The sequence below is a fragment of the Centruroides sculpturatus genome, unplaced genomic scaffold (genome assembly GCF_000671375.1).
Source record: "Centruroides sculpturatus isolate CEXI.00-Female unplaced genomic scaffold, Cexi_2.0 scaffold139, whole genome shotgun sequence".
NCBI classification, from domain to species: domain Eukaryota; kingdom Metazoa; phylum Arthropoda; class Arachnida; order Scorpiones; family Buthidae; genus Centruroides; species Centruroides sculpturatus.
Genome location: NW_019384370.1, coordinates 37,770 through 54,324, shown reverse-complemented (window position 1 = coordinate 54,324; position 16,555 = coordinate 37,770). Strand labels below are relative to the sequence as shown.

The following is a 16,555-nucleotide window of genomic DNA, read 5'->3' as shown; positions in this document are numbered from 1 at the left end:
AATTTTTTCTATGACATCATTTCGTTGTTAATTTCTCCGCTTTCGGAAGCTTATTAACATCATAAACGTAGAAAAAAAATCTTCAATGGTAAAAGAGGACAACGAAGTAGACAAAAGAAGGGCTGGATACAAGATTAATTAGTTATTTCTTCACATTTATATGGTTTAATTTTATAAGTAGAGCTGTCAATTAAAATGTTAAGTAAATTACATCATACGCTCTAGAATCAGGTTCCGTATGCCATATGTTATCTCATTTGGTGCATTTTCTGACAAATAAATATTAGTTACAATTATAATAATTATATTACATTCACCCATCTGTTCTGATACCGTTTAGATAACATTAAACGACTATTATATTGCAGTTCACTGAGAGTTTATCTGAAAACAATTCGAATAAATTCGAGTCTAGACGGGAATCAAGTCATCAGGACTCTTGTAAATGTTTCCGAAAGATTTATGACCTCGTCACCACCTAAATATTTATATTTATTCGATTTTTAGTTATCTTAACAACTAATAATAATAATAAATTGTTCTTTTATAGGTTACAAAACGAACATTAAAAATTAAAAGCACTTAACTTTGGAGAAATTGTGTGAAGGCCTTAATTTCCGAATAGCCAATGGCGTAATAATATTAAAAATGATTTTGTTTTCTAACAAATTTTGTCTAAAACGAGTGGTCGATTTTGAAATTCGTTCGGGTTCACCGATTTTAAAAGAATATATAAGGAGAGCTACAACAACACTTCGACAGTTCGTGGCAAGATGAAGATAGAAATCATCTTAATCTTTGCATTTATTTGCTTAGCTTGTGTGTTTTGGCAAGCTGAAGGTATGTAAATATAGTTAAGTTCTATGTTTACTTTTACTAGAATATAAAATATGCATAAATTTTATTACAGCTTTTGATCAGCATGATGAATTAGATAGCGCCCATGATCGATTGAAAAGAGAAGCGGATTATTTTGAGGAACAGGTTGAAAATGTGAGAGTGAAGAGAGCTGGAAAAGGAGGAGGAGGAGGAGGCAGAGGTGGTGGAGGAGGAGGCAAAGGCGGAGGTGGGGGAGGTAGAGGAGGCGGTGGTGGAGGAAAAGGTGGCGGTGGAGGAGGCGGAAAAGGAGGTGGCGGCGGAGGCGGAAAGAAAGGCTAAATCATTTAATGCATTATTTAAAAAGTCTGTGAATACAGATTAATGCAGTTTAACTTTGTATTCAGTAAAATGTTTAAAAATGAATTGTATTTCTTTCAAATTGGGAGATTATAATAAATTTTGTATTAATGATAAATAATCGATTATTATTTTAATTTATTTATCACTCGAATCGATATTAAACTTAACGTTCTCATTCGAAACATTTATTTAGAAATGAGTCACATATATTTACAATTAAACATCATTAAATTGATTGTCATCGTTATTAGCATTATTTAGCGATGTCACCTAGTCTAGTATATTACATTTTGACGACATATTAATTCCCAAATTTTGTTTTCCCATAGAAACTTAAATGTATTTATTATAATAATAAAATATTTTCTTAAAAAAAACTGAAATATAATAATTAAGTTTGGCAAGACAAATAATTATAAAAAGAATGTAAACAAGTATAAAAGCCTAATGACAATTTTTAACGATATTTTTAATTTTATACATAAAATATAAGTTTAAGTGATTAAACCCGATGAAAAACACTTTTAAAACATAAAAGTATGCTCATTAAATTGTTCGTATGCCAAATAAATCACGTAATAAGTCTATAAATATATATCCGTTCTCGTACTTACTGTTATTGTTGTGCACTTACTACAAAACTTTTACGAACTGATCAAGGTCGAGGCATTTATCTTCAGCTCTATAATTCAATTACTGTTTTAGAATTGAAGTAAATTATGTGGCCTTCATCTCAAATTATATATACTGTTGACTTTACAAAAAAAAAGACAATATCATACGTAATGTTTAAGTGTATTGTAAGTTTAAATTATTTAAAAATAAAAAAACCTCTTGGTAAAATATATGCTACTACTATATATTTATATAAACATATCTTTCATTTTTTTTTTATTTTCCTAAAACTCTTTAAAAATTGAAAAAAAAATTATTATATTTTGGTAGATTATTGAATAAACTAGATTTATTCCAATTCTGAATATATTTTAAAATTTAAGAAAATTATTATTATTATTATTTATTATTTTTTTGAGAAAATAACATAAAATTAATAGTAAAAATAAACAAATTTACATTAGAAATGTAGAAAATATCAATGCTAAATATATGACTCACAGAAAATCATTTAAATCTATAAAAGTGATTTAATCAATTTAAAGATTCAATTGATCCAGCAATAGAAACTGAACAAATCCGTATAGAACCTTCATAGCATTTCAAATAAATTATTTAGTTTCTGGTAAATGTCAAACAGTTATTTATCTTTAAAAAATCTCTAAATTCTAAGAAAATGTTCAGTTTTTCTATCATTGACTTATGATTCAGATTTTACTAGAAATAAATTCTGTCTAATTCCATGCATTTGAGAGTGTGTAGTCGATATAATTGGCATGAAAATACTGTATATTCCTCTTTTATAAATAATTATATATTTTTATTATAAAACTTTACTTTTATTTGCTTAAAGATAGAGAAAAATATAGATTTTAAAGATTGTAATGAGGTTTGGAGCAGTGAAAAACCCAGATAATATTTATTCGGCAAATCAAATTATTTCGAAAATTTTATATCTTCAAGTTTTTATTGGACCCTATATAAAAGTAATACAATTGAGCGGTTCGGAATGTAAAAGGTTTTACAGATCTGTTTGCGATGTAAAAGGGAAAGAAATAGGCTACACAGAAAATGGGAAATGCCATAAACCAAGACCTTAAAATTCCAGATGCTAGCCAGTATTGGTATTTTTCCACTAGTACTCCTGAATATAAAATGTAAAGGGAAAAATATCGATAAGCAAATTTAATTGAAATGAAGATAAATATAGATTAAATTAAAATTTTATTAATTAGTTATTTCTTCACATTTATATGGTTTAATTTTATANATATCAATAAAATGATTTAAATTAGGCTTATAACTTATTAAATATTAATAAAATTATTAGATTATGAGCATTCTTATAATATAAATAATTAAATTTTTATTATAATGTAAATAAAATTACAGTTAATGGAATTTCTGGTTTCATTGATTCCGACATTAAAAGGATAAAAATACATCACTTGAGATTTATTAATTATAATCCATTTAATATTGTTTACCTTCTGTTTGCAGAAGTTCACTAATAAATATTTATATTACTAATTTATAATTTTTAATTTAGAAAAGTTTAACTTTCCGTTGTTAATTTTAAATTTTAAGTATATATTTAACCAGTGTCCAGAAAACCGGAAAATCCAGAAAACTGGTTCCAAGACTGCTGGATAATTGGTCAGACTATATTGTAGATGAATTTTTATCTTTTTATTGTAATTTCTATTTGTTTAAAATATAAATATTAATTCAATAAACTTTAAAAGAAATTATGAGTTATTTTCTGATGACGAGAGGTCTATCGTTTTTAGTATCGGGCAATATTAATTTTTTTTCTAATTTTGTTGATAGTTTTCAAGTTTTACTTTTTACCTGAAAGAATGATTATTTCTAAACTTAGAAATGACTGTGATAATACAAAGTTATTGATATAGTCAGCTAAAACTACATATATATAATATCCCATCAATAATAGGAAATGGAATAAACCTGATTGTATTAATAAACATTTTCTGTGCTTTTTCTATTTATTTCTTTAAAAAAAAAAGCATATAAATATTGTATACAAGGTATCTTGAAGGCTCATTTATAAAACATCCACAGATAATACATACAGGAATTTATTAAAGAAATTTTAATTAATTTTATTAAGATTAAAATTTAAAATTGACTTGTAAAAATATTTTTTTATTTTAACGAATTTCATTTTGTTCTCATAATTCATAGATCTAATAACACATTTTTTATTTTTTACATTTTCTAGAAAACAGAATGTTAATAGATTATAGATCTTAGTTAAGAATTTAATCTTTATTATTATCAATAAAATTCCTTATTTTCAAGATATCTTGAAACACAAGATGAAACAATACAGAGAAGAAAGTAATTTCTATAGTACGGGTTTAAATGTGGGAGGAAACCTACCCATCTTTCAGAATAGGGCATAGCCCCATTTGAGTTTTGTCTCTATGTCTAAACTCTTTTTGAAGCACCCATAGTTCAAAAATCCAAATTAAAGTACTTAAACTAAGCAATTTCGGGTTTATTATACACGATTTCACATAGTCTGACGTTAGAGTAAAGTATTAGAAAAGTACAGTACAATACATTGAGTGTAACTTTTTACTAGATGTTTTTTGCTTAATTAATCTATACTTTATTTCTTGCTTTCATGTTTTGTAAAGGACATGACAATTTCTTATATATTTAATTATATATATATATATATATATATATATATAAGTATCATAAGTGTATTATATATTTAAGTACTGGATCATAAGTGGCCATCATTGCAATCAAGATGAGAAATTTTCTTCTTCACATTTACCATCACTGACTCGAAAATGTCAAGAACAGATACAAGAGTCAAAATAACTGTAGCTAATATTTTTAAAACTCCTCTCCAATGATTTACCTTGCATCTTATCACCTTCTATTATGCTAATTGTGTGATTTTATTTTCACTAGTAATAAATACGTATTGCAGAAATATGGACGCTAGTCTTTTCTTGTTTCTTGATTTTCTGTCCATAATATTCTCTAGAAACTAATGCCATTAATTAAATCCCATTCAAAAGGATCGGAGCGATCATAGCTGTATGGCTTCTTAAGTATAGATATCAGCTATGCTTAAGATACCAATGTATTTTGATTTTAAATTTTGGATAGAATTAATAGAAGGAATCGTTAAAATGTGGACTGTTTCTATAACTTACGGTTGCACTCAAAAAGCCTGGTTGACAAGGCTGTCTTATGCTATGCATTCTTTCGTAATGGTCGCAGCAAAATATGTTCTGTCGGTCTAATTGGCACGAGATAAATCCATATCCGGTTAATTACTGTTATACTATTGATCAGGACCATCTGACTGCTGATTAGCTTCTGATCAAGGCTACCATATTTGCGCCGAAATCGCAACCTTAGGTGTGGTAAGACCAACATTATCTAAAGAAATAGAATCAAGATCTAACTCATCTGATTTTGAGCATTTGCGGAATCCAAGCTTACTGTTGCAGTCAGTAACAGGAAGCTCAGATCAAATCTTATTGTAAAGTTTTTTTCTACTGCACAAATATCAGTTTTGTTTTAGCCAAGTCGATAAATCCTAGCATTAATAAACTATTCTAAAAACATAAACGGAAAATAATGACAATAACAAATCTTATATCTGTATAATTTTTTATTAATTTCAATCACCGTTCAATCTTAATCGTTAGACGTGAGCAGTGTGCACTCTGCGCCTGCATGTGATAGACTATAATTTACTATACGATAATTGCGCTGTGGTTGTGGATTATAGTTTAAATGAATATATTGATATTGCGGTTGCATAAGAAATCTGCATATCTGTTGTATATGTTCAATACAAATGGTAAATACTACCAGCATTCTTTCCATAGCACTTTTTTCCGAATAAAATATACAGTAAAACACTGTAAACTGGAATCGCACGGTACCGAATATTTTTTATCGTTTGACAAGTTTCCGTTTTAAACAGGTTCTTTTTTTTAGCATAAAAAACCGCTCCGTTCCTAAGAATTTTTCCGTTTAGGCTGGTTTTTATTCAGGTTCCATTTTGGACAGATTTTACTGTATATTAAGTAATTTAGGTAAATATTTTAACTTTAACATAACCGGAAGAAAGAAATACTGTACTTATAAAACCAGAATCAGACAATTAATTACTGCACAAATATGAAATTTCCACTGCACAATTCAAAATCCCCATTACACATTGTGTGTCCAGTTGCACGTTAGAATATGAGCTAGACTAGGCCCGGGCTTTTTCCTAAATACAGTATAACTAGTACGTGATTTTCATTGATTTGAGAATAGCTGGTTAGCCGTGTTAGCATTTTTTCTTTCGTTTGAAGACTCGTAGGATCTTTCCATGTTTCTAATTTTAAATTTACAGTATGAAGAAATACAAATACGAACTGAATTAACGCTCTTCCGTCATTGTAATTTGCATAAAAAAATAATTTTTCGATAAAAATATTTAAATAATTAAAAACGTTTACTTCGAAAAAAATGGCATTTATTGGATCAACTTCACTCATAAAAATCAATTCGCTCTCTGATGCGTAGATCCGGAGTATTGTTGTAAACCATTCATTGTGCTTGAAATACATATTTTTTCAAATTTCTAACATTACCGTAGTGAGATAAAGACGGTGATTTTTATCTCATTCCTTCAAATTTACATGTAATTTAAGATGAGAAAGTTAAAAATAAAAATAATAATAATAATTTGCAGTTTGAATTTCTGTACCGTCTTTCTCGGCAATTTTAATGTTGTCTTAATTCTGCATTACATAAAATATATTATCACATAATAATTATTTCGACTTCTTACGTTTAATTTTTTATCAACTTGATAAGTGACAGTAATTATTGGTTTTTATTTCCTTTTACTTTAGTTAAAGAAAATTCTTTGGTAATGTAAATATTTGATAATAAAATTAGCAAATTCAGAACATATAGAATTTTACAGAACTTTTTTAATGCATTTTAAAATACTTTTTGGTACCACACAGTCAATATACTGATTTAATTTGCAAAAGTAAATTTAATTAACAATAGAAAGTTTAATGTACTGTACTAACAGATCACAAAAATATGCATTAATTCCTTATTAGCAATTCGCATAATCATTTTTCATTGAAATATCGAAATTAATGTGACGAATTTTTATATTATTTAGAATTTTTCAATAGTTTAGTCTTGATAGAGATCGATATCCAATAAGCTTGTCCCATTTTTATGTAACTTCTACTATTAACTCTCTTACAAGTTAGTATTGGTCAAGCTGTTTGTAGACTATTCGACCAAATGCAATCATCAATAAACAGCAGTACGTGGAATTCAGTTCAATCGGTATATTTAAAAATTCATTATCATTAAATTATTATGAAATTCACAATATCCTTTCGTATTATAAAATTGTAAACTTTTTTTAGAATCGTATATTAGGTTTACATGATATACAGTGAAATGGTAAAGTAAAGACACTAATAATTGACGCATTAAGAATGATAATAACTTTAAAATATTTATTCTAAAACAAAAACAATTTTAAATGTAATCACTACACAAGCTTTTTATTGTTACAGTACATGATAATTTAAAAAGAAAAATTTTAATTCTTGAATAGATGTCCTTGCACTACTAGTTGACACAGCTTAACACAAAAATCCAGCAAGGAGTTGCTTAACTTTCCCGGTAACATTTAGTGGCGCCATCTGTTATGATATGATTAAAAAGAATTTTTAAATATTTTAAAATATTATAAAAAATGGCAAACAGCTTTTATAAAAAAAATTGTAAATACTAAAAAAAGAGTAAATCGTCATTAAGTCCAGTCCTACTTGGGATGTGACACGCGACCCCCTTTATCTCCTCACCTCTCGACCTTTAACCACCAAAATTTAATATCATCAATCCCCCTAATACACAAACCTTCCTGCAAAATTTCAGAAATGTTCATAAAAAAAAAGCACAGGAGTTATTAAGCTTCAAAGAGAGTGAACAAAATCGAGGCCTACGCTGAAATTTAACCATCAGCACCAATTAATGCAGAATATTGGCATTTAATTCTATCATTTTGGCATTGGAAGTACAGTATATTTATTATTTGTGAATAAGTAATAATTCTATCAGATTCATTTTATTTAAAGACAATCTTTTTGTCATTGCAGAAATTCATTGCCATAACTTCGAGACTGTCGTTTAGTATCTTCTGAATAATACTCACATATCAGTAAAATCCTCCCAGACCTAATATCACTTATAAAATTTTATTTCTATATAAATTTTGAATTAGAAAAAGAAATTATTTCTATATTATTTGTTTTTATAGACTAAACACGTAACGATTAACATTAAACTGAAGAATTTTTCATAAAATATTTTTCTGGTCATTTTATAAGGTTTTTACACTCAACATTTGTATATTTTATACATTAACGTATGGAATTGTTTGCTTTTATTTAAAATTATGTCGTAAAATTTTTATTTTGAGAAGACGAATCGATTATGACATAGCAATGTCAGAACTCGAGAACAGAAATGACACATCGCGTGTTTCGCTTTAGAAAACATAAATTTAGTTTTTGAATAGCTATTTTTTAAACTTCTGTTGATCTCTGTTTTCTCTAAAGTACGCTTTAATGAAATTTATTATATTATTTACTTAATTTTAGTACTTAAAAATTAGTTATAGATAGGAAATATTAAATATAGACCTACTTGTTTTCTTTTATAGTTATTCAAAGTATATATAAATATGTAAAAAGTATACAGTACATAAAAATATTCATCAAATGTTTATATACATATATTTAATTTTGGAATATAGCCTATATATTGCTAAAACATCAGAAAATATTTATTTTACATCGTATCCTACATCATTTTTTCCTTACTATTTGTCTCATTCTGTCGATATTGTTCGTGAATAGTATCGACAGCATAACACATAAATATCGACAATATTGGCATTATATGTGAGTTTCCAATATATTTATTCTGTCGGTTATTCAGGGGAAATTTACAGACATAGTTAAAAGACTATGCTTAATATTGTTTCTTGTGAATTAACTCAATCAATATAATGTATATGTCTATTATATTAATGTATGTAATTAACACTATCGAATAATATTAAATACTTATTTCAACCGTTAAATTTTTGTTTTACAATTATTCTATAGAATATTTTCTTTAATTACTTCTCGTATTGTTAAACATAGGCTTATCTATTATGACGAATGAATTTAAAAATTTTTAAATTCTTAAATTCATTCGTCATATTTAAATTTTAATGCCTTAACTGAAATTTGCTAATTTATAAAATTTTAAGAAATTATTTTTTCTATTTTATAATTTTTATTTATTTTATTTTTTAATATAATGTTGAAGTAATTCCCCCTCCCGAACTGATTAAAGTTCCTTTAACACAACTGGGTATGTTACGTGAATTACTAACTCACAATGGCTTATACAGTTGGTTCGCTTTTGTCCATTAAGGAACAAAACCCGACTTTCAATGCTGCTAGCCAGTAAAAATGACAGATGAGGAATTACCTACATCTCTCCCTAAGTATCCGTGGAAAATTCGATTCGAATAAAAATCCCTCGTAGTAGTAGAAGTCACTTATAGTCCCTGAACGTCGTCCAGCCAACTTTAACATGATTATATATATTGTATATTACAGAATGACATTTTTGGATATTTGATATTATGCTATTAAATGCATAAGTTTGTTGATGTTATAAATTTATATAAACGTCTTAATTCTTTACGAAAATTTGAAACGTGCTCTGTACAAGTGAAAAAATGTAATTTTAAAGCGTTCAACGGCTTATATAAATTGATTTAATATTACTTCCCTACAAAGCATTTTTTAATTTAATTTGTTTTTAAATTCCATCAAATAAATAAAGAAAAGGAAAAAATAAAACTTAAGATGAATAACGGACACAAAACTTAAGATGAATAACGGACAAAAACGGACACAAACAACATGTTTTTAGCGCAATTAATTTATAAATTAATTATCATTTACAAAATTAACAAAAAAAAAAAAATTTGAGATTTCCTATTAAAAATGGCTTTATTCTTAAAAAATATATATATATATATAAATAATTTAATTTATGATGTAATATTTAGAATTTATATTCTTTTCGCCGAAAAATATTTATAAACCATTCAGTCTAAAGTAATAAATCCAAGTCACGTTTTCAGACTACATATAAAAATGACTGAATAAATTAAAAGTAAACTTATAATTATACTTGCATATTCCAATAAGAAAATTACTGCAATTATTTTCCAATTAATAAAACCCATATAATTACTTAAGATAATTAAAAGGGAAATAATAATCTTTATTTACTTGACGTTTTTATTGATTTATCTTATTAATTATTTGCGTTCAGACCATTATTGTTAGAAAAACAAATAAAAAGTCAAATTTTGTGTTGTTATTAATGAAGTATCAAATAAGTTAATAATTCTCCTTTGAGAAATAAAATCCTATCGCATATGCCTTTGAATAAATTGACTTTAAAAAATGATCAAAAGAATCAGAAAATTAAATAAATAAATAAATATATATATATTAAACAATACGTTCTTAGGATATTTTAAACGTTTAACAAAAATAATATACTTTTCTTATTATAATATTTCGAATATAAATCATATTTGGAATCACTTACCGTGTGAACCGATCTAAAATAAAAGATTTTTTCTCAAGAAACATTTTCTTTTAAAATAATAATCTAGTCTAATAATATCGACAAAATAGAAATTTTAAAAAAGAATCAATTGTGTAATTCAATATTTTAAACTGAATAATTTACTACATTAAATGATAAATTTTTTTCTCAAGAAAATTATTTATTTTATTAAAATATTAAACATTTTTCTTACATATTTCAGAATTTATGAAAATATTTTACGCCTAAAATATATGTTTTTATCAATTTTTATATAATATTTTCTTTAAAGAAAACGTGCCTCCGATAGAATAAAATGTTGTAAATGCAACCGTATATATTTTATATTTTTATAGTTTTTAGCCATAAAATTTTTATTATTTTTATAAATTTTTAGACCCGGATCAGTTGCTTAACAATAAAAATTGTTTTTAAAATAGTTTAATCGTTTTAAACTTTTCCAAAATTTATTTATTTATTTTCTTTCTTTTTTTAAATAGTTGGCAATTTAAAAAAAGAAAAATAATATTGGAATTCTTTGAAATTTTGGAACTACATTTTTTAGTTACAAGCCGAAAAATAAATTATCGGAAATATTTGGAGAATCTGACGAACGAATTTAGCCAATTTCTAAACATTTTACTTAAATATAAAATTATTAAATTTGACTTTTTTATGGCCATGATGATAACCCGAAATTATTTATATATACCCGAGAAAATTAGAAAAAAAAGTATTAAAGAATTAATTTTATTATAAATTTCGATAATTTAATCAATGAAAAACTAAGAATAGAATTCAAACTTTATTTCAAAAAATAAAAAACAATAATAAAATATTAGAGTATTTTCGTATTTAAATTTAACTCTATCGTAACAATTCCAAACATTTTTATGAATAATAAAAAATAATATATATTTACAAAGATTAATATGTAAAATTTAAATCAAGATATAATAGAGAATTGATTATCTGCATTATAGAGGTAACATTCAATTTAAAAAACATTAGCAAGTATATAAAAATATTGATAATAATAATAATATAAAAAATTTAACTAAAGAAGATTTGAAATTTGATTTAATTATTAAAAAGTTTGATGTGAACTTATATCCATTATAGTCAATCGGATAATCAATGCTCTACTATACTCGAGAAATATATAAATTTGAACCTTTTTTTTAAGTAATTCATCTACTTTCTTTTGTACTATTATTGTTTATTAAGTGCTTGTAAATGCAGAATCAGGAATGCAAGAATTATACGATTAAAAAAAATGACCAATATGGCCTCTTTAAAAACGATGTCTCCGGACATCCAACAGTTGACAATGAATGATCTCTATTGCAAGAATTGGCACTTTTCCGAGAAGTTATCCGTTATTTCCTGCTTAAATGCTATTTGTGATTGTTGTATCGGTTGACCTAACGTTTGTAGACGATAAGAGTCATCAGTCAATGAGAATACTTCATCCACTTCGGTAGAATTGCCATTCATAAAGAAGCCGTTTGGTTTGATTGAAGTCATATCTTCTGTCGGGATTGCTCCGCTTAAGGCATGATGTGGCTGCGTAGACGAAAACGTTGGATTCCCTGAAAAATATTGAAATTTAAATATTGTTATTTGAAAAAACTAAATATAATTCTCAAGAGATGAATAATCTAAATGGTTTAATCCCCGAACAAGTGTATAACGTAAATACAACTTTAAACAATTTCAAATGAGAGTAGTTTCGTTGAGAATTTATTTTTAAAAGAATTATTCAATTAAATTTTAATTAAAATCAACAATTTGAGATTCTACGTACGCCTATTGGATTGTATGAAGTTTATTATCTAATTATATTAGTTGGGTTAAGATGTGCAAATTAGTCTCTTAAATAATAATTATAAGTGCTGTAATAAACTATTTAATATAGACTTATGAATATTTCATTAAAGCGAAATTATCGCTTTTGTCGCCGTTTAAATCTAATATCTTAGTCAAACTTATTCAAGCGGACTTTATAAAATTATAATCGATACAATACTTTTTATAAAGCCAGGAATAGATTTAAAATAAGATATTAACATCACAGAACAACCAATTATTTAAGAAATTTTATATTCTGTCAACTAAATTTTCAATATAAACATATTATAATTAATTATATATTGTAAAATTAAGAAAATTCTATATAAATTAAAAGAAACTTGTTTGTTTATAGCAAAATTTATGGTTTCTTTCTCTCAATATCTTACTGCCTAGTATTCAATAGTAGTACTGTAGTAGTAGTAAGCTAAATCCTAGACTAGCAACTAGGAGTCAGCTTCATAAAAATATTAATGATACTAAATTGAAATGACAATGATTGTCTTCATTTATCAGTTGTTCCGTTCCATATGAATGAAATTTTTATAGATCTCGAACTCTTAGTAACTATATCATTGTTTCATAAATCATGTGAACCAAGTAGCTGTTACAATAAATTCTTCACGAATCAGATGATGTCGATTATCATCTCCTGACTCGTCACATAATTAAATTTATTATCGATAAAGGTTTAGGTTATATTCTGTTATTTTAAAATTAAGATGTATTTTAAAGTTGCTTCTGTAAAAATACTATTACAATGATATTACAGATATTTTAAAGTATGTAATAGTTCTTAAAAATAAATAATTTAGCAAAAATAAAATAAAAATCTGTAAAAATTAACTAAAGTATTATAATAAAAGTCAATTTTAAAATTAATAATTGAACAAAATAAATATTTAATAACCGGATTAAAAATAATCTTTCGTAAATATTTACATACAACATTATTAATTATTAAATAAGTTTCTTATCAAATATTCAGTTTTTTTAAGTTATTTTTAGTAAGATTTCCACAAATATAAATATTTTTCCTAAATTAAATTCCGAAAATTAGTTTAGTTTTATGTTCATTATAAGTAGCGATGAGTTCTAAACGAAAAACTTAAAAATAAACGACTTACCTCCAAGCAATAATTCTTGAATGAGGCGATCGTCATTAGGTAAGCCAATTAATTTAACTGCTTGAAGTTGTTCTTTCATCTGCATCGTTATGCTATGTAAGGACGGTAACGTCAACAAAATCTTTCCTAATCGCCCTCTCGAATCATATTGACGATCATTTATATAATCCTCTAAATTGGATAATATCTGCTGTCGTATAACTTTCACTTTTTTGATATCATTCAAACCATTAGCATCTACATATACAAATAAAAATTAATATAAAGTATTTAGACAGTAAACATTATAAATTATGTATATTCTAATCATGGGCGTAGCGAGGGGGGAGCCTGGGTGGGCACGGCCCCTCCCAGGGAACCTGGTGCCCCCCAGGAAATCACAGCCGAAAAAGTGTTGAGTCGATTTGTAAACACCTAAAGCTAAAATAAAAGTTTTGAATACTAAAAAAAGGTGAACGGCTTGCTCGGTGCCCAATAATGAACAATAATTTGAAATAATTCAATTTTGTGTCAGGTTGGCCTCCACTAGGCCCCCCCATAACAAAACTCTGGCTACGCCCATGGAATAGAAAATCTGAAATATTTACTGCATATTTTAATTGTAAAATCTTCTAAATTTTTGAAGTTTAATACATTAATATGTTAAATCCTCAAGCTAGTTATACCCATTATGAGTTAAGCTTCCTTTAAGCTTACAACCAAGTTTGAGAATTGATTTTTAAAAAAAAGGGAGAGAAAGATAACAGAATATTGAAATAAATTATAACTTATCTAAATTATTTTAGGTGCTGTAATATTCCCACTGATTTATTTGATGGCATAAATTTCAACTATTTTCTGTAGTATAGTGATAGTGTAATTCATGCCTCCATTTGTATGCACATATGAATTTTATACAATATTTAAGCTATGAATGTTACACATGTGTAAAATAACGCATTTTTTTCCAGTTGCTAACACTGTTAATATACTTTAATTTCTAAAGTGATTGCAAAATAAATATGATATTTTATTTTTGAATTCAAAGCACAAATCTCACTTGTATTTAATTAATTTAGTGTAATTAATGTAGACATTTAAGAACAATATAAAATTATATAAATTACACTAAAAATTTAAAAATATTTTTTGAAATATTGATTTATAATAAGTAAAATGAATAATTTATGTTACGGAGTTGCTTAAGTCCAGTTTTATTTATATTTTTATTCATAAGTTCAGAAATACGTTTTGAATTTTTAATAAGTGATAAATTACGGAAGTAAAACGATTCTCCGGTCAATTCTCAGGAGAGTCATTAATTTAAGAGTTGCTCTTGCAGTTAAGAGGAGATGAATTTTGAGACAGATAGATAAGATATAGAAATAATAAATCAGAGTAACATCACCAAATGAGCGAAATTCGAAGTCATCTGAATACAAAAATAATGGAAAAGAAAGTCTATTTTAGATTTTTGTTTGAAAATTAACTAATTGTTAAATCATTTTTCAATAATCGAATTTAACAGCAGTTGAAAAAGAATAACTTACAAAGTGATTTAATTAACGATAGACCTTTATTTAATTTTTTGCAGAAAAAAAAATATATTACTTTCCCTCTGAAAGTATGGCGATCGTTCAAAAATTGACCTCAAATATTTACATTTTTGGATTCAGATGACTTTGAAACGTCCAGAAATGCAAAAGAGTTCGAGGCTTTTTCTGTATGTATGAATGTTAGTGTGAGGGGTACGATTTTGTTCACCCTCTTTGAAGCTTAATAACTCATGTGCTTTTTGTCGAAAATTTCTGAAATTTTGCAGGAATGTTTGTGTATTAGAGGGATTGATACTATTAAATTTTGGTGGTTAAAGATTGGAGGAGTTGGGAGATAAAGGGGATCGTGTGTCATATCTCGAGTAGGACCGGGCTTAATGACAATTTTATTCATTTTTAGCATTTACAATTTTTTTTATAAAATTTTTCACTACCCTCAAAATTAAGTTGTTTGGCATTGTATAATAATTAAAAATATAAAAAGTTTTTAAAATAAAATATCATAACAGATGACGCCACACGCGCAGTTTTAAATATTACCGGGAAAGTTAAGCAACTCATTGCTGGATGTTTTACTAAGGACGTCTAAATTTTAAAAACATTTTCTAAAAACAGAACAATTCATAACATTATCAAATCCTTCAGTTTTACAGATTATTAACGTAAAGATAAATGTCAACACCCTAAGTAAAATTTGAACGTATGTACACTTGATAATATTCAATAGAGAAAAAAATAAATTATTTATACTTAACAATATAGACGAAAGCTAATCGCCTTTGAAAGCAAAGATTAGTGAATATTTAAGGAACATTCGATCTGTTTTGTGTAAGTAAGAAAACACGAGGACTTCTGTGAACAGTCAGTATACATAACAATTATAATTACATTCAAACAGAATTTGATGCATGCTAATTGGATTTGATTAATATCGATGTCTGTATTAACAGTCTTATGATGGACGCTTTCAGTTTCATATAATCAATAGCAAATGCCCTGTTTTCGTGACAAGTTGGATTAAGAATATTAAGATGCAAATAGACTTATTAGTTTTCTATAACGTTATATTAACAATCTTAAAAGATCAATTTTTAAAATATTAATAATATCTAAATTTTACTGAAAATTCATTTAAATATTTTTGAATATCTTTGTTCATCTTAAGGATATCTAAAATGATTTGAATCAAAAATACAGAAACAGTTGCTATGACAACTCCTTTATTATCAGATATTTGAATTATTTTACATTTCTGAAGATGAATAAGTGTTTGAAAACACAGAATTTGAATACATTTTTTTTTTTTTTTCATNCGCTAGAAATATAAAGCGTGTGGAATTTTGAAGGAAAAAGTTGTTTCAGCAATTCAAGATAAAGAAGAAATAAATACGATTAAGAAAAAGCTAATTATTTTCTTTTTAAAAATATGAATAAAATAAATCCACCTCCCTAATCTCGAAAAACATGGCCAATAAAAGCGTTATTTTTTAAAATTTTAAAAAATAAATTATTTATACTTAACAATATAGACGAAAGCTAATC

General features: G+C 26.1%; 1 protein-coding gene across 1 annotated transcript in view; it reads right to left on the bottom strand.

Moving 5' to 3' along the window:
* Positions 1-11,441: 11,441 nt before the first annotated feature.
* Positions 11,442-16,555, bottom strand: part of LOC111614315 (hepatocyte nuclear factor 4-gamma-like) — a 41,886-nt gene continuing 36,772 nt past the window's right edge. The window contains exons 6-7 of the mRNA XM_023355685.1: positions 13,479-13,715; positions 11,442-12,092 (exon numbers count right to left, since the gene is read on the bottom strand). Coding sequence (XP_023211453.1) covers positions 11,842-12,092; positions 13,479-13,715 — 488 coding nt within the window. The 3' untranslated portion in view covers positions 11,442-11,841. The remainder of the gene's footprint in view (positions 12,093-13,478; positions 13,716-16,555) is intronic.